General features: G+C 44.0%; 1 protein-coding gene across 2 annotated transcripts in view; it reads left to right on the forward strand.

Annotated features, from left to right (window-relative positions):
* The first annotated feature begins 2,851 nt into the window (after window positions 1-2,851).
* Window positions 2,852-23,394, forward strand: part of SLCO5A1 (solute carrier organic anion transporter family member 5A1) — a 67,996-nt gene continuing 47,453 nt past the window's right edge. Inside the window, exons 1-2 of one of the 2 annotated variants that reach the window (XM_072328661.1) lie at window positions 2,852-2,964; window positions 3,287-4,576. In XM_072328661.1, coding sequence (XP_072184762.1) covers window positions 3,652-4,576 — 925 coding nt within the window. In that variant the 5' untranslated portion in view covers window positions 2,852-2,964; window positions 3,287-3,651. Of the gene's footprint in view, window positions 2,965-3,241; window positions 4,577-23,394 lie in introns of those variants that run through there. The other variant, XM_072328660.1, reaches the window with a different exon arrangement.

Genomic DNA, 23,394 nt, shown 5'->3' on the forward strand with positions numbered 1-23,394 from the left:
TGATACTACTGCAGCAGTAGGACAAAAAGGCTTAAAACTAGGGGTTTTAGGAAACGTGTCTTTACATTCAAGGCATATATCACAGCATATCTTATTGGTGCTGGGCTACCACAGCAGTGTATATTTTTCTATCAAAGTATCCCAGTGTTTAATAACATGGGTCTGAGGGAAGGCCCTCTCCATGACTTAGTGCAGGCTTCAGACCAGGGGCTGCCCCCACAGCCCTTCCCTTACTCTGTGATCTCCCTGCACCCACCCCCAGCTTTTATCCACTGCACACTTCCCAGTACAGTCAGATATGTTGCAGCACTGGGAATTACAGCCTTTCTCTCCCTGTTTGTCACTTATCATTCATGAGGATGATCTCCAGAGATTCACAGCACGATGAAAAATAAAATGCACCTAATTACTCTACAAAACCACGACAACTTTCCCTTCTTGCTTTTTTGAACTATGATTGTTTCATTTTATTATTTAAGCTCCTTATATATAACAAACACCTGAGACTTTTTACATTCAAATTTGTTTTTCTTCTTTGTGTACTCATATAGGACACAGACACAAAGATTTGATACTTTTGGTCCCATTTTCACAATGATTAAGAAAGTCCAAGAAAGACAGTGAACTTCTAGAGAGAGTCCAGTGGAATGCCACAAGGATATTAGGGGTTTTGGAGCATCTCCCATATAGGGAAAGGATGAGAGAGCTGGCACTGCTCAGCCTGGAGAAGACTGAGGGGGAGTCTTATCAATGCTTATAAATATCAAAAGTGCAGGAGTCTAATGGGTAGGGCCAGGCTCTTTTCAGTGGTGTGCAGAGACAGAAGAAGGGGCAATGGGCACAAATTGGAATACAGGAAGCTCGATACAAACGTGAGGAATAACTTCTTACCCTGAGGATGACAGAGCACTGGAACAAGCTGCAGAAAGAGCTATTCAAAACCCATCTGGACACTTTCCTGTGCAATGCGAGTGTGGCTAAGCTCATTTCTCATACTAAACAAGCCCTTTAGTTTGGAGTCTGCTCCTACAAGTGTTCTGTCTGAAGTCTCAAACAAAAACACAGAGCTGCTCTCAGAGCTGTCCTCGGGGGCTTGTTAGGACACAGTCTTGCTGAGGTTCCCTGAGGAGCTGTCACTTGCCCTCTCACTTTATGCTCCCAATGCTTGCTCTCCAGGAGGACTCACAACCCATTAGCCTCCTAATGCACATCCTGTTTTGCTTATTGCTTTATTAATACTGGGCTGGGAATGAAGAGCAGATGTTGCCCAAAAACGGCAGCGGCTTTAGCGAAACAGGGAAGGAAGAAAAGCTGATTTATTGCATTTGTGGTATAATGGCTGGTGTAAAACCTGGTTGTGCACATGCAGTGCCAGAAGAGAAGCAGAGCCATTGGCCCCCAGCACCTTCAGCAGGGCTCTTTACTCACTTCATGGCCTGGGACAGATCAGGGTCCAGTACATCACCAGGCATCACAGTCACCACCATTAGCTGTGCATTTTTGCCTTGTGATGAATAAAAGCCTGCATGCTGTGCTCATAAAAACATGCACCCGTGGAGATGACCCAATGTCACTGTCATCACTGCTGAAATGCACCACCCACCACCTCATTGTGCTGTTTGGTCTCCAGAAATGTGTGTCAATTAAATCAATGGGTGCGATTTTTTTCCGCATGGGATAATTCAGTGACACACCTTTGCTTCACAAACACTTCCATGTCAGATGCCATTCTGTCAGACTGCCTCTCTGCAGCCATCTGGCACACAGCATCAACATGTAATGGCATACTGGCAGGAACGTTCAGCCTCTACTACCATACTACCAGCATCCACCACTGGTATTGTGGGCAACATGATAAAATAGGAGGCATCACTTTTGGAGCAGGCCCTGTATATATATGTCTCAGGGATAGGTCAGGGTCCTTGTGTAGAACAAAGCATTGAGACGTGTGGGATCTTTAAGAAATGCCAGAATAAAAGGGAACACCAACCCTATAGGTCCAACTGGACTCAAGGTTATTAACAGAAGGGGGTGAGAGCCTGGAAGGGAAAAGCACGGCTTGGGCTGTGCTGCATTTGAGGTGGCTGAGTGCTACATGGGCAGAAACAGCTACTGAGCACCAATCTAAAATAGACAATGGGATCTTATGATCCCACTGATTGAAGTTATGTGCAAGTAAATCAATCTAACCACTCAATCTTAAACACTGCTTTTGTTTAGAGGAGAAACAAACCAAACCGAGATCCTGCAGCACATCATCTCGGTTATCTTTTCAGAAACGCATAGGATATGATTTTCCTGCATTCTTTAGGATTATTTTATGGTAACGCTTAGGTCACGAAGAGGAATGCCTCAGTCTGCACCCTCTGTCAGAACACAACACACGTCACAGCGTGCAGGAGCCCTTAAACCAGAGGAGCTGGAGAGGAAACTGAGGACACGGCACACACCGGGAAGAGGGCACGAAGGGGAAGCTCCCTGAGGGGCGCACCCTGAACTGCGTTCCCCAAGCGCGTGTGAATCCCACTTCTGGGCTCACGCTGCCGACAGGACCCTGCACAGCGCGGGCCGTCAGGTTCTTCTCCCTTTTCCCCCTCGGAATCCCTTTGTTCTTTCACTTCGTAGCACAAGCTGTAGTTAAGCATATCGCCCTCCGCAGATTTCACCCCCCCTTACAAAGCACAGCGGAGCGCCTTCAGTGCCGCCCGGCGCTGCCGGAGGTGCCCGTTTGGCGGCGGGCCCGTCTCGCTCTCAGAATGGGACGCGAAGCGGCAGCGGGGCGGAGGTAGCCGGGCACCAGCCGGCTTCGCGGCTCCGGGTCGGGCTGCGCTCGCGCCTGCGCTGCCCGGAGGCGGAGGCGGCCGAGGGGCACCGGGCGTGAGGCGCCGGCGGGCCCGCGTTCCTCCCCGCCTTCCCCGAGCCGGAGACAAAGGGGACAAAGGAGCTCCCGCGCCCCGCGCTCGGGTAGGCAGCGCCAGGCGGGCTCCGGGGGAGCACGGCTCCCGCCCGGCTTTGTTCCCCTTACCCGTGCCTACCCTCTCCCCCCCCAACCCCCCCATCCCGCCGGGTGTTTATTTCTGCGCGGTTATTTTTAGGCTCGAAAATAAAAAGCGTGGCACGGCGACCTTTGGCGTAGGGTCGCGCTCCGCGGACACGCCTGTGCCTTATGTAAACCCGCGGGGGGCGGTGGGTGCTCCCGGTACCCGTGTGGGGGGTGGGGGGGAGGGCGTAGAGAGCGGGGCGGTGCGGTGCGCTGTTGACCGCCTCGTTGCTCTCCGTCCCGCAGCTCGGCGGCCCCCGGAGCTCCGTCACCGGCGGAGCGGAGAGAGAGCTCGAGAGCCAGAGAGAGCGAGGAGGATGCGGGTGGCAGAGCGACGGGCGGATGCGGAGCGCGGCCGCGCGAAGGAGGGAGTCGGGAGCCACCGGCAGCGGGGCCGTCCCGGAGGGCGGGCGGCCCCTTGAGCGCGACCGAGGAAGGATGAAGCCAGAAGCGGCTCGGGCTGACACGTGCGGCCGCGGTTAGGGCCACCCCTGTCCCCTCCCTCCCCTCCTCCCCTCCCCGCGATGCTGCACTCCCGCCGGCTCTTTCAGCGCGTTCGACGCGCGGCGGCGATGGAGCCGAGCGGGCGGCTGTGAGGCGCGGCGCGCAGCATGGCCTCGGCGGACGGCGCGGCGCGGCAGCCTTGCCCCGGGGCGGAGCGGGCGGCGGCGGCGCGGTGCCGCAGCCTGCCGGCAATCGGCGGGGCGGTGCCCCGGGGCCGCGGGGCCGCGCTCGGCTCCCCCCTGGCGGTCGGGGACTGTGGCGGCGCTACGCCGAACGCCGGAGCCCCAGCGGCTCCCGAAGACGGGCCGGGCTCCGCCGCCGCCGGGACTGCCCGCACCCCGCCCGCCGCCGCCGCCGCCATCGGGAGCTTCCCCCGGAGGACGGAGCCGGCGGCGGCCGGGAGAGGGGTGTCCCCCGGAGCACCCCCGCCGCCTCCGCCGCCGTTGCTGCTGGCGGGGCCGCCGGGTAGAGCGTGCCTCAGGACTGTGCTGGCGGACTCGCGCTTCTTCCTGGTGTGCATGTGTTTCCTGACCTTCATCCAGTCCCTCATGGTCTCCGGCTACCTGAGCAGCGTCATCACCACTATCGAGCGGAGATACAGCCTGAAGAGCTCGGAGTCGGGGCTGCTGGTCAGCTGCTTCGACATCGGGAGCCTGGTGGTGGTGGTGTTCATCAGTTACTTCGGGGGGCGCGGGCGCAGGCCGCTGTGGCTGGCCGTCGGGGGCTTCTTCATCGCTCTGGGGGCCGCTCTCTTCTCCCTACCTCACTTCATCTCCCCGCCGTACCAGATCCAGGAGCTGAACTCCTCCATCAGCAACGAGGGCTTGTGCGTGACTGGCAACGGCACCGCCAAGGAGCAGTGGGACTCTCCGGCCTGCATCAAGGACTCCGGTGGGAATGATCACTCCCTCTATGTAGCTTTATTCATTTGTGCCCAAATTCTCATCGGCATGGGCTCCACACCCATCTATACTTTGGGACCAACCTACCTGGATGACAATGTCAAGAAAGAGAACGCCTCGCTTTACCTAGGTAAGGCATGTCTGTCTGAGCTCTGGGTCTTTGAGGCACCATCTGAAGGCGCTTCAACTCTGTGCCTTCTGAACAACACCAGTTTGCCTTCCAAAGGAAACTTTCTGAATAAAATTGCCGTGCTTTCCTGTGATTAAATGCCCTCCCCCCTCCTTCCCTTTTCTCACGGGATGGTGACCAGCAGTGACAGGTGAAACTCAGGCAGTGTGTAACAGTGTGGAGCAGGACATCAGAGAAGGTCGCCTTCCCCAGCATAAGCAGGTGACTTCTGCAAGCAGTGCTGCAGTTAGCTCAGCCCCTTCAAGAGTGTTCTTTTTGTTAATGCAGAAACAATGTATTTCTTTCATTTGGAAGTATTTATAATGCTGATATTTTATCAATTCTTTGACAGATTTTTACGTGTTTTGTTTTACTTTCCCAGAAGTTATTTAGCAATGAATTTTGGCAGGTGTCAATAAGTCATGTGGAAACTCAGTTGGAAAGAACTTGGATGTAACAGTAAGTGACATCTTCAGGATGAGAGCTTAGTTGTGGGAGCTCAAGGAACACTCCAAAGTTACAGCCCTCTGCACCTGGTGTTGGGCAGATACAGGAGGTCTTCCTGTCATGTCAGAAAGGAGTTTCTTGGGTAACTAAATACTGAACTTCTTTGGAGTTTGGAGGTGATAGGGAACACTGTACACTTTTGATAGTGTGTGTAATGTGAAGGAGGATTGGTTATTCCCTGCACTCTGCTGGTATCTACTGTGATTCTGTGAGAAATGAATCTCGGCCCTTGAAATCATTCTCAGATTAAGGGAGGCGCTGATGGTGCTGGGATAGCTGCTAAATGGATGCTCAGCATTCCCTGTGCCAGTTAATTTGCTGCATCTTTGCAATAACCTTGGAGGTAATCATTCCTGTAAAGTAGACATTTATGACAGGAGCGCACATGGTGTGTGGGTAATTACTTTGTTAAGCGAAAGTAATGATCCGCATCAGTGTTGTTTAAATCCTGTGACCTATTCTTCAGCAAAACAACTGCTCCCTGAACCATTTTAAAGTCATTTCTGTGTGTGGTGTCTTGAGAAAGCCCTGGGTGTTTTTGGGCTTTGTGAGGAAGTGTAGGTATTATCTGTGTTTTCTCTGCTGTTCTCACAGCACTGCTGATCTGCCTGGTGAAACATTCAATACAGCATTTTCCCTCTCTCCCCAACCTCTGAGAAAAGTGTGCTGGGATGGAAATCCAGCTTAGCCTCGAAGAACAAAGTGTCTCAGTGCTGAGGTCCACAGCTGTAGTTTGGGGCAGCAGACATTGGGCTGAAGCTTTTGGTAGCAGATAATTTCATGCTACTGTTTGAAAACAAGGGAAAAAAGAGAGGGAATTGGCTGCAGGTGAGACACGAAGGGCAAAGGGGAGGAGTGGAGAGAGAGGAAGAGAGCCCTCATGAGAGGGAGGCAAAGTTATTGGAAATCCTCACTGTGGGAGAAACTGTTCTGCCATAAATTTCTGCTGGCACAGGAAGTCACGGCAAAATGACTCAGGCAGCTTTTAATTGCTGCAGAGATCAGCCTTGAAGTTAGCAAAGGTAAAAGACACCAGCAACTGCTGGAAGGCTGTGGGTGAGCCTGGAGCCAGGCGCCGAGTGCCGCTTTGATCTATACTGGGAATGCCCTCATAGATGGGATGTTTGCGTGTAGTGATTGAGAAAAGTGAAGGTGAGATACTCAGCTGAAGTGTGAATGTGGGTTTTGTGCCAGCCATCTGATCTGTCCACCGGGAAAAGAGTTAACGTGAACACAAAGCACTTTTAAAAGATTCACTGGGATGTATCATTGCTTCTTGTCAGTTTTTAAGCTACACAGTGATTAAGTGCAGGAGCAGAATCTGAGCTCTGTGGAAAGAAAAAAGAGGTCGTGTTGGCGTGAACAACCTGTGCTTGGTGCTTCTCCGAGGTTCAAAATGTATCAGTTCTTGAAGAGAGGCATGCATAGGCAGAGGGCAGCCTGGGTGGGCGTGAGGGTGGGACACAGACCAAGTGTGCCAGGGCTCCATCTAACCTAGACTTGAATGCTATGGATGTGTGTAGACAAAAGCTAGCCAAAAATCTTGGACTAGGCTGTTTAGAGGTTTGGAAAAGAAGAGAAAGCCTGGTGAAAGCATTCCTTTCACACAAGGATGCTTCTCAGTGAAGATGGCTAAGTTCAAATTAGAGGTATCTTCTAATGCAGAGTGTAAAGTCACCAGTGTGTTTAACTTGGGAGCACTTCAGCCCTTCCAGTTTGCCTGCTGACTGTTGGGTGGTGAAGCCCCCTCAGCATCACTAATCCTGATGCTGCAAAAGCTCACCTTATGTGGATGTGGAGGCTATTTTATTTATTTTTCAAGTTAATCCAGCTCAGGGCTCGAGTGGCAATAGCATATCCTCTTAAGTGTAGGCATGCAAGCTCAATGCAGACAGCTGTTTTAACATTCCTGGCTGGAAGTCCTGCTCTCAAAAACATATTTGGTGCTTATACATAGTCTCTTGGCTGCCTGCACTCCAGTCCATCTGTCGGGGTGGCCAGGTGCCAGCTCACAAGGTGGTATGTTGCTTTTAGTAGGACAAAGGTGCCAAGGGGACGCATGTTTGGGTGCCTGCACGGTGATGTGTGAGCTCACTCTTGCAGGATGTTTCTCCCTTGTGAAGCTTGGGGTCCTCGGCCCCTTGACCTGGCGGGGCTTTGATGCTACAGAGCTGACCTGGAGAAAATGCATGGCATCAGGCTTGGAAGTGAGCCGGAATTATAGCAGGTGCCTGGGAAATGCAAGAACTGACTCCCTTAAACACAGATAATCTGAAATGGAAGGTACACACCTTCTTTAGAAACTGCTCAATTGCTAAGTTATAGAATCATAGGATCACAGAATATCCCAAATTGGAAGGGGCTCATGGTGTTTCTGCTGTCAAATTCTGAAACATAAATACAGTCTTTTTGCCTTTTGGTAGGGATCTGATAGTTTGTCTTGACTGTGAGGTCACTCTGCATTTGTATAATGAACTATAGAAGCTGTTCCTGAAATTAGCTATGGCACTTGGAAGGTTTTGTTTTGGCATTATGGTGCCTGAATGATTTTTAAATGCTTTACTTCTTTTGCAAGTGCCTGTTGTAATAACAAAAGAATTTACTTCAAAAATGCTACATAAAACTTCTACATAAGAAGACAATATACAGAAATATTGCACTGATGAGAATATTTCAGCATTCAGAAATATCTGGCTTTCACTTGTAACTCCCCAAAAGGACTCGTAGATGGATTAGTTGTTGTGCTAAGGATGCTTGTATTGTCTTATTCAGGAATGCTGTTGGCTGGTGATGATGGGTTATTAGCAAATGGCCTACGCAGATTTAACAGAAGGTAGGCTTTCAGTAGTTTAGAGAACAAACAATAATTGCAGAATGCAAAGATAAAGCTTTTATGGGAAAATAGAAGAAAAAATGGATATGTGTGTGTGTGTAACTGAGGTTGGTGTAGATAATGGCATGAGAACTAGCAAAGTCAAATCCTTTCCTGCCCTGGAAGAAGAATAAATATTTAGACTTGTTTCTAAAATACTTGGAGTCTGTCTTTGTTTTCAGGAGGACCATTTGTGGATTGCTATTTCTAACGTTAGCAGAAGAGTATCAAAGCTGAAACTGGTAAAAAATGCTCACCAGCATTTTTTATTGCTCATTGGATTTCCTGTTTAAAAGAGCAGTGCGCTCAGGTTATTCTCAGCTGCGAGATCAGTTTATCTCAGTGAAAGCTACACCTTAGTTCATCTGTGGGCTGATGCTCAGAGCTGCCCATGAGCAGCTGTTTGCTTTCAGGGGGCAAGGCAGGCAGCAGCTGGGCACCGTGCTCCTAGTCCAATGCAGCCTCTCAGGGTACAGCTGAGGGGGCTGCATGTACGCATGGACTGGATCGAGCTCCGTTCCCACACGTGATTTATTGCTTGGAACATTAAGTATTGTGCTTCTCTGGCATTTTTGTAACCTCCTTTATGTCAAAATGCTGATCAGGCAGCAGACACGATTTCTAATAATTACTTAAAGTTGCAGTCCTTTAAAGAAATGTCTGTGTGTAGATAAAGCCTTATTCTACAGCTGAGGAGGGTCCCAGGAGCCTCAGTGGCTGTACTTGCTTAGACCTTCTGAGTCTGGGAGTGCCCCTTCTACCTGCTGGTGCTCAGGAATGCTGCTTGCTCAGAGCACAGCTCCTCTCCTCCCAGGAGAGCACTGCTGCCGACCTGATTCTGGCAGACAAGTGTCTGGGCTTGCAGAGTTCCCCAGAGAAGCCTGGAAACTTAGACATGAAAGCAGCCTTTGAGCACTGGCTTGTCTGTACCTTCTCCCAGGGACTGAAGGGTTGGGATCCAGTGTCTAGTTACCCTGTGGCTGGAAACTTTAGCTCTGTACACTGATTGTTTTGTAGAGTCCCTATAATCACTGTTGCTGCTGCAGCTGCGGGTGGCTTTGATTTGGAGTTGCTGGGGATACTTGGTGTGCTTCCCTTAACTCCCATGCAGTGGCCCATGTACCTTGCCAAGCTTTGTTTATGGCCATGTAAGCTGTATGAGTGCTTATGCAATCAAAAGAGAGGAGAATCTCATGTAGGTGGGCAGATGGGCTTGCTCCTTCCCATCACACAAAGTTAAATAGCTGTCTGATTTGGCTGCATAAGGAGTGCAGGTGGGGTTTTTAACCAGGCTTAAACTGCCAGCATCTCCAAGTTTTGATCGGGGAATTTTTAAAGCAGGTGAGTGAATTTCATCCACAGATTTTTAAGGGGCAGAAAAGTGACTCTGATATGTGAGAATCTTTCTTTGGTTTCACGTTTTGCTTTTAAACCTGTTTTAAGTCTTTCATCCTGATAACAGTTTGAAAACCTTTATTAAACACAGAAGGCACAAACTCCATTTTGATCTTCACTTTTAAATTATTTTTACATTTCTTTTGAAAGCAGTCGAGAAGTAACTATGCAGAACCATCTCCTGCTTCAGTCAGTACCTTTGGCATCTCTGCCTCCGCTGACTAGGGGTGCTCAAGGCAGGTTGGATGGGGCCCTGGACAGCCTGATCTGGCAGATGGCAGCCCTGCCCATGGCAGGGGGTTGGGACTATGTCATCTTTAAGGTCCCTTCCAATCCATCTGATTCTGTGAGTCTATGAATCTGCAGTAGTTGGGGTGAGCTTGGCCTGTGGCTGCTGATGGAAGAAGCCGTCAAGCCATTGGTGCTGTGTGTGCTGAGGGGAGGGCAGGGCAGGCCAATGGCCTTTCTCCCTGTGAATTACCCCTGGAGTTTGTTGGAGTTTCAGCTCCCAGCCCAAGGGTGCCTCTGCAAACCCATCTGCAACTCTCAGAGAGGCCAGAACTGGGTCCTGCAGCCCTTGATGCAGCATGAAGATTGTCAGCCAGCCATACCTATGCCCCATCTCCCCTGAGAGCCCAGGAATGAAAAGGACATAATGGGAAAGAATATGTCAGCATGCTGCAGCACAGAGAGGTATGTGTCTTCTTGCTTTGTTGCTGAGTTTGTGCATCTGTTGTGCTGTCACAGGTCCAGAAATCCATGCACATTGCACGGTACTAGTGAGAGTGCTTGTGGACATGGGTCTTTCCTCTTCCCTTTCCTTCAGCCTCTCCACAAGCTGAGAGGTGTGAGCACAGAGAACTTGGGTGCTCCTATATGCTGCTCCTGCACTTGGCAGTCTGATCCCAAGCACCAGTTCTCACCTCCTGATTGGCACTGAGATGCATAACATGGTGAAAAACATTGCACTCCAGTAGGAATTCCATTGTGACTTGTCTGCTGGGGAATCTGGAGGAGATGCCATCAGAAAAAAAAAAACCCAACCAAAAACAACAACAAAATCCCATGGATACTTTTACCTGTGATTTGAACAAGCTGATATGAAAGTTACTGAAGGAAGATAAACACTCCTGTGCTGTTCCACTATGTTTCTTTTCTGTGTTTTCCTGCTGCTTGCTTTGCTTTTGTCACTTTGCTGGGCCATTTTTTCCTCATGCCTATATTTATCGACTTTAAGGCTTCCTTCACCATACAACATGCACAGAAGGACCTTAGCTGTAGATAGCTCTGCACTTGGGGTCGGCACCCATTGGTGCTTACAGGTCTGGAGTGACAGCTTTTGGAATCTCAGCATTTTATTTTGACATCCAGTGCTGCTCTCCACTTGTTTGAATTTAGTCAGCTCTTGTAGACTAGTGACTACTTTCTGTATTTATGTGTCTGTTTTCAGTTAATTTATTCTGTTAGATAAAAAGTAGATCTTCTATGGATCCTCCTTGATACATCCTTTCCTTTCTGGATTTGTTAAACTGTATTCCCTGGAGTCAGAATATTTCAGATAATCCATATAATAGCTGAGCATATCCTCTGGTGGATATTTGACCTGGGCTTGGTGTTTGCTGTTATAGTTTACCACCATGTTTTTCCCAGATCTACTTGCTATTTTCCTATGGGTTTCATGCAGGCACTTGGAGGTGCCAGAGTGCTCCTGAAGCCAAGGAGCTTGGCGTGGAATAACACTTAGATTCCCATTTCTCCTTTTTCTTTTTATCAGTCCCAAGTTGAAGTTTGAATACTGGACCTCCTCAGTAGTCCTTTAAAGAAATGTCTGTGTGCAGATAAAGCATAGCAGATAGTGAAAGAGTTGTGAGCACTCTCTGGAGGCTACTTGACCTGTGATTACTCACACAGAATGTGCTAAGCAAGCCTCGTTTGTGTCCCAAGCATATTTGTAGAGGAAATACTCTGTAAGATGTTATCTGAGATTGCTATATAGTAAGCTTTCCTTGTCCTTAAAGAGAAATTGCTCTGATCAGCTGAGCTGTTGTCTGAGTAGGTTTTTGCTATATATTGGGCAACTCAGAATGCTGCCTCTTCCACCAAAAGTCCCAAAGGAATGAGCTCAAAGCCTCACAGGTTGAATACAAGTGAAATTCATGAGATTGCTCTTTAGGCTGAAGAGAAACCAGGAAATGTTAAGGAGAAAGGAGGGTTTCATGCTGGTAGCACAGGACTCACCACGCTACAGTGGGAAGAACTGGAGGTGATGCTGCCAGGGGGTCCCAGAACCTGGCTTACTCACCCCTGATATCTCAACATCAAAAGAATAATCAGGAAATAGTTTGCCATTTTCTGATTTTTAATCTAATTTTATGTTTCTGCTCCTTACTTTATTTCAGTGAGGGAAAAAGAAGTTTAGTAGCAATGGTGGTCTTCTTGCAGCTGACTTCAGCAATTCCCATTCTAAGAGGTAAAAAAAAAAATCACCTACTATAGAAGATGGCAGTGTAATTTTGCAGATTCTGAATTTTGTTAAACTGATGGGCAATTTGCATCAACTTGATTTAATGCAGCTGTTGAGTGACAGAAACAGTGAGGGTATCCCTAGGGAAATTGTGTAGTCATGGGGGAATAGAGATAGCACATAAGGTTTTGAGTTTGTGGTATGCTAGTGCTGATGTACATAAGCTGAGACATTTGTCTGGTACATTGTGTAATTGGCCTAAAATAGGAATTTCAGAAAATTAATAAGTTTCTTAACTCATGACTCAAGGCTGAAAGTGAGCTTTTGGAGTTGTCTACACAAATGGGTGTTACTTTGTTACCCACCTGCTTTCTAATGAGAGGAACCTTAGTTCTGTTCTATACAGAACTAGAGTTCCCAAGTAGCAGTTGCAGTATTTTGATACTTGAAAGCTCTGTGTATGTGTTGGTGTTGTGGTACCTCTACACCTGAGCCTGTGCAGAATTTCAAATAAAGACCTTTCTTTGTTAGCATTGTCTTCTTTCTATACTTGATATGTATTAGCAATTGATTTGTGGCACTGAGGGATGTGGTTTAGTAGGCATGGTAGTGATGTGTTGATGGTTGGGCTAGATGATCTTGGTGATCTTTTCCAACCCTACTGATTCTATGATTTGTTGCTTAGATTTGGGTGTTTTTTGTTACTGAGTTTATGGATAATTGCTCCAACTTTGGACATTCGTAAGCAAGCAGGACACAGCAAGCAGGGAGTCATTCCACCTTGAGTGGGGAGGAAAAAAGAAAAAGGCCAAAAAAGACTGGACAAAGGAGTTGCACCTATACTCTTGAGGTCGGCCTTGTGTGAGAAAAGAGGTGAAAGTAATTGACTGGTATTTGCCCAGCCAGCTAACATGAAAGGAGTTGAAAAAAAGCCTTTACACGTGTTGTGTGTGAAGGATTCTGTACATTTATGCCTTTTCAGCCTATGGTAAGGGTAGGAGATTCAGTGTACAAGAGAAAAACAGAAGAATATATGAAGAAAGGTATTTGAAAGAGATTCTCTCCTTATTTAGTTAGAGCAGGTATTATTCCTTTGGATAAATATTACTATTTTCAGTGGAAAATGGTCTATCTGAATAGGGTGAAAATGAACTGTTTATTATCTGTATTTAACTTCCCTTTATCTTTATTCCTCTTTTCATCCTTCTCTGCACCCTTTTCTCCAAACTTAAAACATGCAGAAGAAGAGCATTCTGTGGATTGAAGCAGTGCAGTGCTTTCAAGAAAACCCTGTGTTCTGTCTCTCAGAGTTATACTCTATTTTTATACATCTCTTGAGGAATAGATCAGGAAGAAATGTTGCATTTTCAGGTGACATTCTCTCAGTATGTGAGAAATAACATTTCACTGTTTGCGCAGGTCAGCACACTAAAATATTTTGGTATCTGTGGGGTCAGAGCTGACCGGTTCCCCACAGGAGGAGAAGACATAAGTGGCACAGCTAGTGGGCAGACTGATGGATGGTCGTGGTAGAAGTTTGATAGCCATGAGGTTTGTATTAGCAGATAGATATCCTACACTGTGAGCCAGCTGCTTTTTGTTTGAATTGTGCCTGACAGGAAAAAAAATGTTGTAGTATATTAGGAATGTAGTGAATTTCCCATGTCTACCTTAATAAGATGCTCAGATGGGTTTCTTTGTGGTCTGAATATAAAGGTTTCTCTGAAGTATGACTTTTGGGCTAAGCAACTCTTCTAGAGCTGGATTAATGCCTGCTGCGTTGCCTGTCCAGGGATATTAGAAGAATTAGTAGTGTGGCATTAGAAGAGATGGTAGCATGGCTCTTGCGACTGTCAGAGTCCCTGGCTGCTCTTGAGATTGCTTTCTGCTGCTTTGGTGCTGAATAGGATGTGGACCACGAGGGGCAGAGTAGTTATTTTTATATGCAGAGGACTGCAAAATAATACAACTCTGCTGTTAATTTAGATTATTTTGCATTCCCACTGAATTAAACCCCAAAGGCTTGTTGACATCTTCGCTTCCCCTTCCCCCCATTTCATTGGACCTTGGGGAGTGGACAGCTGGTTGCTTTGTGCTGAGGGAGCTGTGCCTTAGAGACCGTTAGTGTGGGAGTGATGATATAAGGCAGTCTCTTAGCACAACCCCTTGGTTATGTGCTGTATATTCTTGTTATACACAGTGCCAAAATAGACAGTAATCCTCTTACGTGGGATTGTGAAGCAAGTAATAATAGAGCACAAGTCAGTGTCATCAGTTCAGGGCTTGTTTTTTGACAAGCACATTTGTCATTTGTATCTCCCAGATTCCTCGGTACTTCTTTATCGTTATATTAACTAAAGTCCTCGCTCCAACTGAAAATATTCATATTTCACGGTAGTAATGTCAGTTGCAATCAAGACCACTCTATTCATGTTTCTAATTGATGCGCTTGCTTTAAAAAGGCCATGGAGATTTTCATTTTTGTAATTCAGCTCATTTCCTAATAGAAAAAATTCAGCTGAATTAAAACTAGAATATACCTAGGTTGCATAAAACACTTCAGCTGCCTTCTGAGGTGAGGCACCCTGAAAAACCCTGAATGCTTGGGGTTCCTGTCTCCGAGCTGCTCATCTGATTTAGAACACAGGAGGCTGGCTGCTCTGCAGCAGGGCCCAGGAGAAGCGTATACTGGGGGGAGAAGCAATTAGCTGTGCACCAAGGGGATTCAGAGCAGAAAGGAAGGGCTGGAGGCATTTAGTTAATATTAATGCTTTCATGTTTCTGAAGGCCAGAGCCATGGAGAGTTCCTGCTGTCTTGGCCTTGTGGTTCTGAAGATTGGCATCCAATGAACATTAGATTCAGAAAAGCTTTTGAGGAGGGTTAATAAATCACTGCTAACTGTGGACACGTGCATCTTCCTCTGAAGATAACGAGGCGCACCTGATACTGAGTGGGAGCAGGAGCAGATCTGTAAAGCTTTTTCATTCTTAGACAGTAGATCCTCTTGGAATTTTTGTGTAAAATCTAATTAATCTGAAATAATGAAAATGCATGTGGTTTATTAACAATTTCTCAACTCAACAAGCCAGCTAGGGGAAAATAAAATGGGTGTTTTTTTCCATTGTGAAAACAATTTGGGAATTGATGTCAATTTTCTTTGTCTGGATTTGATGGCAGAAATACTTTAGATGGAAAAATATTGAGCTGTCATCTTGAAATGCATTTTTACTTTTCAATTCTTGTTACTCATTTCAAATTTCTTTTGCTCTTGGGTGTAAAATAGTCACGTCCCTGTCTGAGGACCACTTCTTTTTTCCTGTTTTCATCCAGTACCTTGTTCATGACATTGAGACTCTAGTAGGCTAGAGAGAAATTTTCCATTTGCTCTCATTGGGAATGGTTCGTGACTTCAGGCTTCCCTATTTTGGCATTCTGTAATTACTTCCCCGATGGGTTTCAGAAGTGTGTGCTAATAAAGGACAGTCTGTGTTGAGTTGCTATCTGTGCAGTAGCACTGACGTAATCCATTCTCAGTTGTATTCAGTATCACAGAGAATTTGTATGACTATAAGAAGCCATCCACAGGCTTCTCAGGGCTTTTCTGAGAGATTACCTATGTTTAGGTAACCCTGTGTCACCTCTCCTACTGATAAGCACTTATCTGTATGAACAGCTTTCTTGTTCAGTTTTGGGAGCAAACTTTTATATAAAATTGCTGTACTTTGCTAATTGTCTTGCTAAATATGTTCTGATTTTGCATGTGTTGTGATCAAAGTGCTCCTACTGCACTTTACTGAATGGTCAAAGATTAACATGTCAAAACAGTTCATCTATACTTTCTCCAGGGAATAAATCAGAGTTCTGGATTAGAGTCACAATATTTAATGAGAATGTCACAAGAAAAAAAGCTGAACAAAAACATTTGGATTTTCCAATTATGAATGGATTTTTAAGTGCATAGCACTTCATTTCCTTTGTCCTCGGGGACTCTCCATCTGAATGTTGTTAATGCTGTGGTAATGGCTTGCAGGTCTGGCCAATGAACATACATGGTTGAATTCTGAATTATGGGCCCATCAGCTTTGTGCTAAATATGCCAAAGATAGGAGCCTGATGTGGTATCTCTGAACTGTTTCTCCTATGGAGAAGGAAAGGCAAGCTGTTGGAATTTTCTGCACAGTTGAGTGCGTGTGAAACTAAGAAGTAATATTTTTGTTTGGTTATTCAGCTGTATTTGCTGAAAACAAATGTCTGATTCTGCTGTCATCTCCCTGCTAGTTTTTCACTGCAGTGTTTTGATCTTTCAGTTGCTAAGCTTTTCCCAGCAGTTTTAGTGTTTTAAAACCACAGTACTGTGTTACTCTCAGTTTTCTGTTTTGAAAGAAACAGTTGCCTGAGTGGTTTGTTATATGAGTTAGCAGATGGTGATTTAACTACATTTGATCCAAAAGGAGTTTTGGTTCTGTACGTCTGTCTCAGGCTGAGCAAAATCTCAGCAGAGCACTTGCAAAGTGAGCAAAATAGTGCTAGCTGTAGTTGTGCTGCTCAGGGAGCATGAAAAGAGCAGCTGTGATGTGTTTAACAACAAATTCTGCAGATTAGGCGGTTAGAATTGAACCCTAGGTTTGGTGTTCCTCCGGTGTGCCATACATCAGTGCTGCCACGTCAGTGTGTCTGGTGTCAAGAGTTACTCCAGTGATGGAATGGGCCCACTGCATGGTGGAAAAGAGGAAACCCTCTCAAGAGGCATTTCAAAGTGCAGGTGTACACTTTGAACTTACTGTGCCATGTGTGACTGCTGCCTTCGGTGTGAGTGTTGCTGAGATATGCTATATGAAATAGCTGAAGAACTTCACCTGTGTCAGAGGCAGCAGTAGGCTGAAGGTCCTCCATTTCTCAGTTGTGCAGACACCATTTTTTTGGCTTGTGTTGTTTTGTTTGATCTATTAGTGCTCTTTCACTGTTCTGGCAGCAGTGATGGCAAAAGTAGATGTGTGATCCTTGAGTAATTTTTAAAATTTATTATATATATGCAAATTAGATTATAGAAAGGAATGTGTTAAATAGAATCATAATATCATGAATGCTGGAAAAGACCAATAAGATCATCAGTCCAGCCACCAGTTCATCCCCAACATGCCCAATAAACCACATCCCTCAATGCCACATCTCCACATTTCTTGGACACCTCCAGGGACAGTGACTCCACCACCTCTGTGGGCAGTCTGTGCCAATGCTTCAGCACTCTTTGTGAGAAGAAATATATCCTCATATGCAATGCATTCAATGCTATGAAAATGTGAACCTCAGCTTTTTCTATTAGTTTACGAATAATTTGTGTGATATTTTTACTTCACGGTAAAGTTTTAAACAGAGAGGTTTTTGTTCTTAAGGAAAATATTTCCTAGTATGTAGTGTTTTTATTTGTGGTGCTTATTAGAAGTAAATCTTAATTGACAAGTGAGTAAAAACCTAAGAGTGTTTAATTGTCATGCTTTGGTATTTGATTATTTTACTTTTATATTATACCTTTAGAAGCAAAATAAATATGTCTTAGTAAATACTGGTGAGCACAGCGTTGAGTTTATACTGAATCTATACTGTTATAAAATCTGATTACAATACAGTTTGTTAAAATTGGACGGTGGATTACAGTTACAGTTATTGTATAAACATAGAAATATAATACATCTTTTGTATTTGCTCTTTGAAGGAGTACTAGATGCTGATTTTTTTTCATTGTTATTTTTACTCTTTTTTCCCCCATCTGTAAACTGTGTGCTTTCATTTGTTTTGTGGTCAGATTTTCAGTCTGAATCTGAAAGTTTAGTTAGGGATCAACCAGTATGCAAAGTCATCTCTCTTCTGTCACTTGTAAAAGTCTGCCTTACATTGGAAGGATGCAAAGTGGATTGTCACTGTACTTGGTTGTGATCTGCCAGCAGCAGAGACCACCAGTAACATTGTCTTGGTTATTGCAGGTAACTCTCTGTGTCATTCTTTAATGACATCCCCGTCTATCTCTCTGTCTGTCAGAATAATTTAATAACTGAGCTTATTAAGGTGTTCCCAGGAGCCTGAGTATGTCAGGGACCCAACTTTCAATGAATTTCATGGGATTTAGGGCTCACATTTAATCTTCCGTGCAAACTTAAGCCTAACTTGCCTGTGGTAAGCTGATTAAAGGTTGTGATAGTTTGCAGATTGCATGTGCAAGGGTAATCGTCTTCCAGTGGAATCTGGAAGTAAATACCTCATGCAGCCTGAAGAGCCATAGCTGGTCTTGAGCCCACCCGTTGTAAGGCTTCTAATAAAGACTCAGCTGATGGGAAGGAGCACTAGGTGATGAGCATGGGGCCAGCTCTGCTCCTTCTCTTACCTGGGGAAGGGCTTTGGAGATTTCTAGGGGTGGTTCGGTGAGGTAGGTAAAGAAGTTTATTGGCTCTTGGAGTCGTTCTGTCCAAAGGATGATGACTGTGAAGTCCACTGTGATAGAGCTGAAAGGAGAATATATGGGGTAATTTCATGCTTTATTGGGCCAGAAAGGACTATAATGTTCAGTTGCTCTGACATCCGTTGAATTAGATTTCATTACAGTGCTGTCCCTATGCAAAGCTCTATATCCATAAAAGCATTTAACTTAAAGTGAACCTCTCACAGTTACAGACAGCCTAACACCTCCCTAGGAATATTGTTCCTGCAGTTATTTATCCTGCTGAAAAAGTTAGTCCTACATAAGTGTGTCTAAAGTTGGCTAAAATCATTTGTCCGTAGCCTCTGGCCGCTATGATTTTCATGTCTGTTTGCTACGTGTGAGAGTATCTTTTACTAATGGAAAATAACAATATGCTTAATAACCTACTAAGCTAAATAGCTAAGATACAAAACTGCCATAGCTTATCCTACTCACAGAAAGGAGAATTTAGCAGAATATTCAGATTTTATTGAAAAATAACAGCTAAAATAAAAGCACATTGGCCAGTTTGCCTCAAAACATGTCAGCTGAGTAGTTATCTGAACAGTGAAAGTGATTATTGCCGATTATGAATTTTTCAGTTTTCCATCTATGGGCTTTTGAAATATCTTGGAAGGATTCTTATAATATGTCTTTTTTTCTTGGAAATGCTAACATTGCAAGTTAGTAACACTTCTGTCTTTTATTAACATATTAACATATCTTGCTGTGACAGAGAATGAGCTCCAAATGGAGCCCTAAATCACAGTTACAGTTTATATCTTAAAAAGGAAGGCAGATGTAATTATAATAGTATCATTAAGGAGAACCTCTTGTAACAGTAATTACTTCTTCAGTGCTGCACTCAGTGTTTAAACGATGACATTTGGTTGAACCAATTAAAATATTCTGATTTTTTTTTTCCTTGCAGGTTATTACTCAGTTAAATCTGTTTTTTGTGTGTTTGTTTGTTTTTTGTTTTTGTTTGGTAATATATTGATTCAGTCATTTTTTGTCATCTAGATAAAATGATTTATATTTGATAAGGGTGAAATGTTTGACCTCTGTTGTATTAACTTTTGATCCATATGAGGGAATATAAACTAGCATTAAATATATATACTTATATATATATACATATTTATACACACACACACTCACATATATAATATTTATATATATATAAACATATATATACTTATATATATATATATATTATTTTCATTTGACAAACCAATTCAGAGCAAACCAAAATATGTAGAACACATTACCTAGTAATAAAAAAGCCAAATATTTTCATTTTTAAAAAGTTGACTGTTGACTTTACATGTTGCTATCTGCTTTTCCCCATGAGATGAATATTCATTTCTTTCAGGATCCCAACTGAGCTGTGAGCAGTCTCATTTATAGAATCAGTTAGTAACAAATTATGTTGCTGGTGGCCTTCTGTCTAAAGTGAAAAATATGAGTTAATTTTCTTTCAGCTTCTTGTGAAACTGTATTCGTCCTTTTTCTCTGTGGTTCGGTGAGACTCCCATCTCTTTTTCCCTTAATTTCTTTCAGATCTCTGGCTTTTCACGTTCTTTGATCTATCGAAGTTGAGCAGGACCTTGTCAATGGCAATGACTTGTTTCTTTGTCCAGTGTTATGGGACTGTCTCAAGCATGTGAGGGCACTTTAGGAATAACTCATTTCCCTGAGGAGCACCCATTAACTCACTATGGGGCAGTTATTGTAGGCATCTCTCTGTAGGCTGGGATGTCTGCACAAGGATGAAAATAACCCCTTTGTCAACTAAGGATTATTTCCTGAGGCTGTTCACCAAGGAGAGGAATGGCTTTTTCACTCTGGCCAAGGCTAAGGTTAAGGCTCCTGTATGGGTTTTCAGTGTAGATCTTCAGTGTTACCCGTTGAGTGAGACAGAACAGCACACATTTGTGTCACAAGTCCTGTTAAAGTGATTCTTCTTTTAATTAAGGTTATTAGGCCGTGATCTGGATCAACTCATTTCACTGAATCAGTATCAGGGCCTGAGAAACTCACAGCAGTTTCAGTAGTTGATGTTGCTGTGTGGGTTTATGGAAGATTCTTCTGTTTGTCTGTCATAAGGCTGTGTGGTCCACACTCAGGCTTGGCACAGACTGGGTTCCCTGCAAAACCTGTTACTTAGGTCATATTAGACCTGCAAGACCTGTTAGTTGGTTCTACGTTCTAGGCTCTGGATATCTATCTCTGGCGTCCTGGTGGTTGAAGATCTGGCTAAGCAGCATCTCTTTGTCGATGGTTTTAATTCTCTTGCCTGAATTCTATTAGAAATTGTGGTTAGAACCATAAGAAGATTTTACTGTTGCGTAGTAGCCAAAAGCTTTTTGTTATGGGTAGAGGTGGAGAAGACAACCTGACATTGTTGTCATCTATGTGCTGTTGGTGTGGAGATTGCTTAAATGGGGAAGAAATTGGTTTTGTTTCCTGCTTTTCCTAGTGCTGCTGTGAAAAACTCAGCTTAGCTCAAGCAGAACAGAGAGTTGAAAGAAGTCACACTTTTGCCTTGAGATCTGTCTGTGGAGTCACAGAGATGGAGAGGGACATGTATCTGGAAACCAAAACTCAGGTTTTGTTCCAGAAACAAATATTTCAGCATAATGGAAGTTTTGTGACAGTACTCAAACAACGCTTCTTAGGAGAACAAAGGGTAAATTTTGATTCTTTGTAGATTTTCATGAAATGGTGTTGTTGTCCATTAGCCAAAATAAATAGCTTCCAGTATTTATAACATACATATGCATGACAATTATTTTTTTTTTTTCAGAGTCTTCATCCTGCTATAATATTTTCAAGATGGTTTCAAATATGATTATAGGGCTCTGCATTTCACTTTCCCAATTGTTATTTAATACTATTTTGTTCAGGCTATTGCAGATTTCATCCTATTGTGAATGTAGAAAAATAACTTCTTTAGCAACACAATGAACATTAATAAAGCTAACAAGGTCATCTGCAAATTACTGGAATAATATGTTTTTGCTTACAGGCAGATTTTCAGTTAGATATGAGTAATGAACTGTAATTCCTGTTGTTTCAGTTGAAGGATGAAAATGTAAGTACAATTTGCAAGGAAAACAAGAAGAAATGTTATTTGGCTTGCCCTTCTTTGCTTGCTATTAGGTAGAGATAGCAGAGGGAAAAGCAATCACCAGCATTTTCAGTAATTAACCTGTGCCTCCTAGGCATAAACCAATTTTTGAAAGGAAATTAATTGTGATAAAAAATGATTATTTCAATCTCCTTCTTTGTTCCATTGTCTTATTGGTAGGACCAAGGTAAAATAAGTTTATACAGAAATTCTTTGACTATCAACAGATACTCAGATATTCTTTTCAGGGAATATTTAGTTTTTCTCTCTTTCTTTCGTAGTTAAATACCTAGGCACAAGGGTTCTGGTTTTTGCACCAATGTTAAAGAATTTGTGTCCAACTTTGCAAATCTGAAACTTGTGTGTGTCCTTATCTGATTTGTACACAAAAACCAGTAAGGCCCAGATTTGTTGACATTAAGTACTTAAGGTGCGTAGATTTTGCTAAGAAACTGGCAAATATTCCTTGTTCTTCATGGGTGCTTGGTGTAATCTCAAATCTGGTCCTATGCCTGAAAAAATCTCACCAGACTTTTCTTCTCTGTTCCCACTGGGAATGTATGTGATCTCCGTGCCCAAAGCAGGAAGACCAGAATGATATATTTGTGTCTGCTCACTCTTCCTGAACATGATGTAAAACTGTGACAGGTGCAAATATTCTGAAATACTCCTCTGGGGTTCTAATGGTGTGGTGGCTGTGCGCCCAAGTTTTCTCACTGCAATTTGAAGATCACGTAATTTGGAAATACATTTAATTATTGGTGATCTACATGGCAAGGTCTGCTTGCAGAGGCCCAATTTCAGCCCTCACATTTTGATATTTCACAGTTATGATAACCCAAAGAGGAGGTGTGATGCAAATGAACAAGCCAGCCTTTCTCCACTTCAGTTAGAAGTGTTGTTAAAGAAGGAAACTTTGAAGAGATTGGAATCAGCGGGAGTCCACAAGTGTGTGCTTGAAGTTACTCTTGGGGATAGTCCTCAATGAAAATTAAATGTACGCGCATGCGCATTCAGCTGCCAAACAATTAAAAAAAACAAAGCCAAGCAATTAAAAGGCAGGGATGAGATATTCCCATTTGACATGGCTTAACGGAAACAATGACTATTAGTCAAGGGGCAGCTCCAATATCTCTTTAAGGCAGCTGACAGCTTCAGCATCATTCCTGTTATTAGGAATGTAGCTGAGTAATATGGCAGAAGCGCCTGCCTGCCTCATGAGAGGAGCCCACTAGTTTACAGGATCCTGCTTGCGTGAATAATACATTCACTAGCTTTCAGTGTTTGAATGAATGGGAAATAAGGCAAATTATCTAACAAGTCATTGCTTGGACTTTGGAGATCAAAGTTTTAAAATGATTTACAGCAGTAGTTTGGCTAGAATTTAGGCTAGTAATTATATACAGTGGATCATTTACTGTATGGGTATGTATGTTGCTTTTATGACATTTCTTTGAAGGTAATTTTGGGATGCTGAGAGGTCAAGAATTTGGAAGGGACTTAGGAGGCACTCAGTAGGTATTTACAGAGTGGTTGATGTCTTTGCCTGGTTTCACTCGTTAGAGATATTCATAGTAGAAAGCATCTCAAGTAACACGCTTTTTTGAAACATTGGAGTCTGGGAGCTCACAGCGAGTGGCCATCTCAGGAGTTGTTCTCTTATGTTTATGACTCGGCATACTGACAGAGACTTAAAAAACTGGGAGGTGAGATGGGGAGGTTTCTAGTAACTGATTTCCATGAGAAAAACAGCTAGGAGCAAAGTTTTGCCTTTCAGTTCATTCTCATTGCATCCAGCACAAGTAGGGTGTGTATTTGTCTGAGAGCTTGATTTCTATAAGTGTGCATTTTCACATCAAAATTTCCTACACATGGGGAAAAAACTCTGAAGTTGAAGGACGGCAGTTTTGATTTTTCTCTTATTTATGTATTCGAGTAGTTGTTGACACTTCT

This window comes from Excalfactoria chinensis, chromosome 2 (genome assembly GCF_039878825.1).
Source record: "Excalfactoria chinensis isolate bCotChi1 chromosome 2, bCotChi1.hap2, whole genome shotgun sequence".
Classification (NCBI taxonomy): domain Eukaryota; kingdom Metazoa; phylum Chordata; class Aves; order Galliformes; family Phasianidae; genus Excalfactoria; species Excalfactoria chinensis.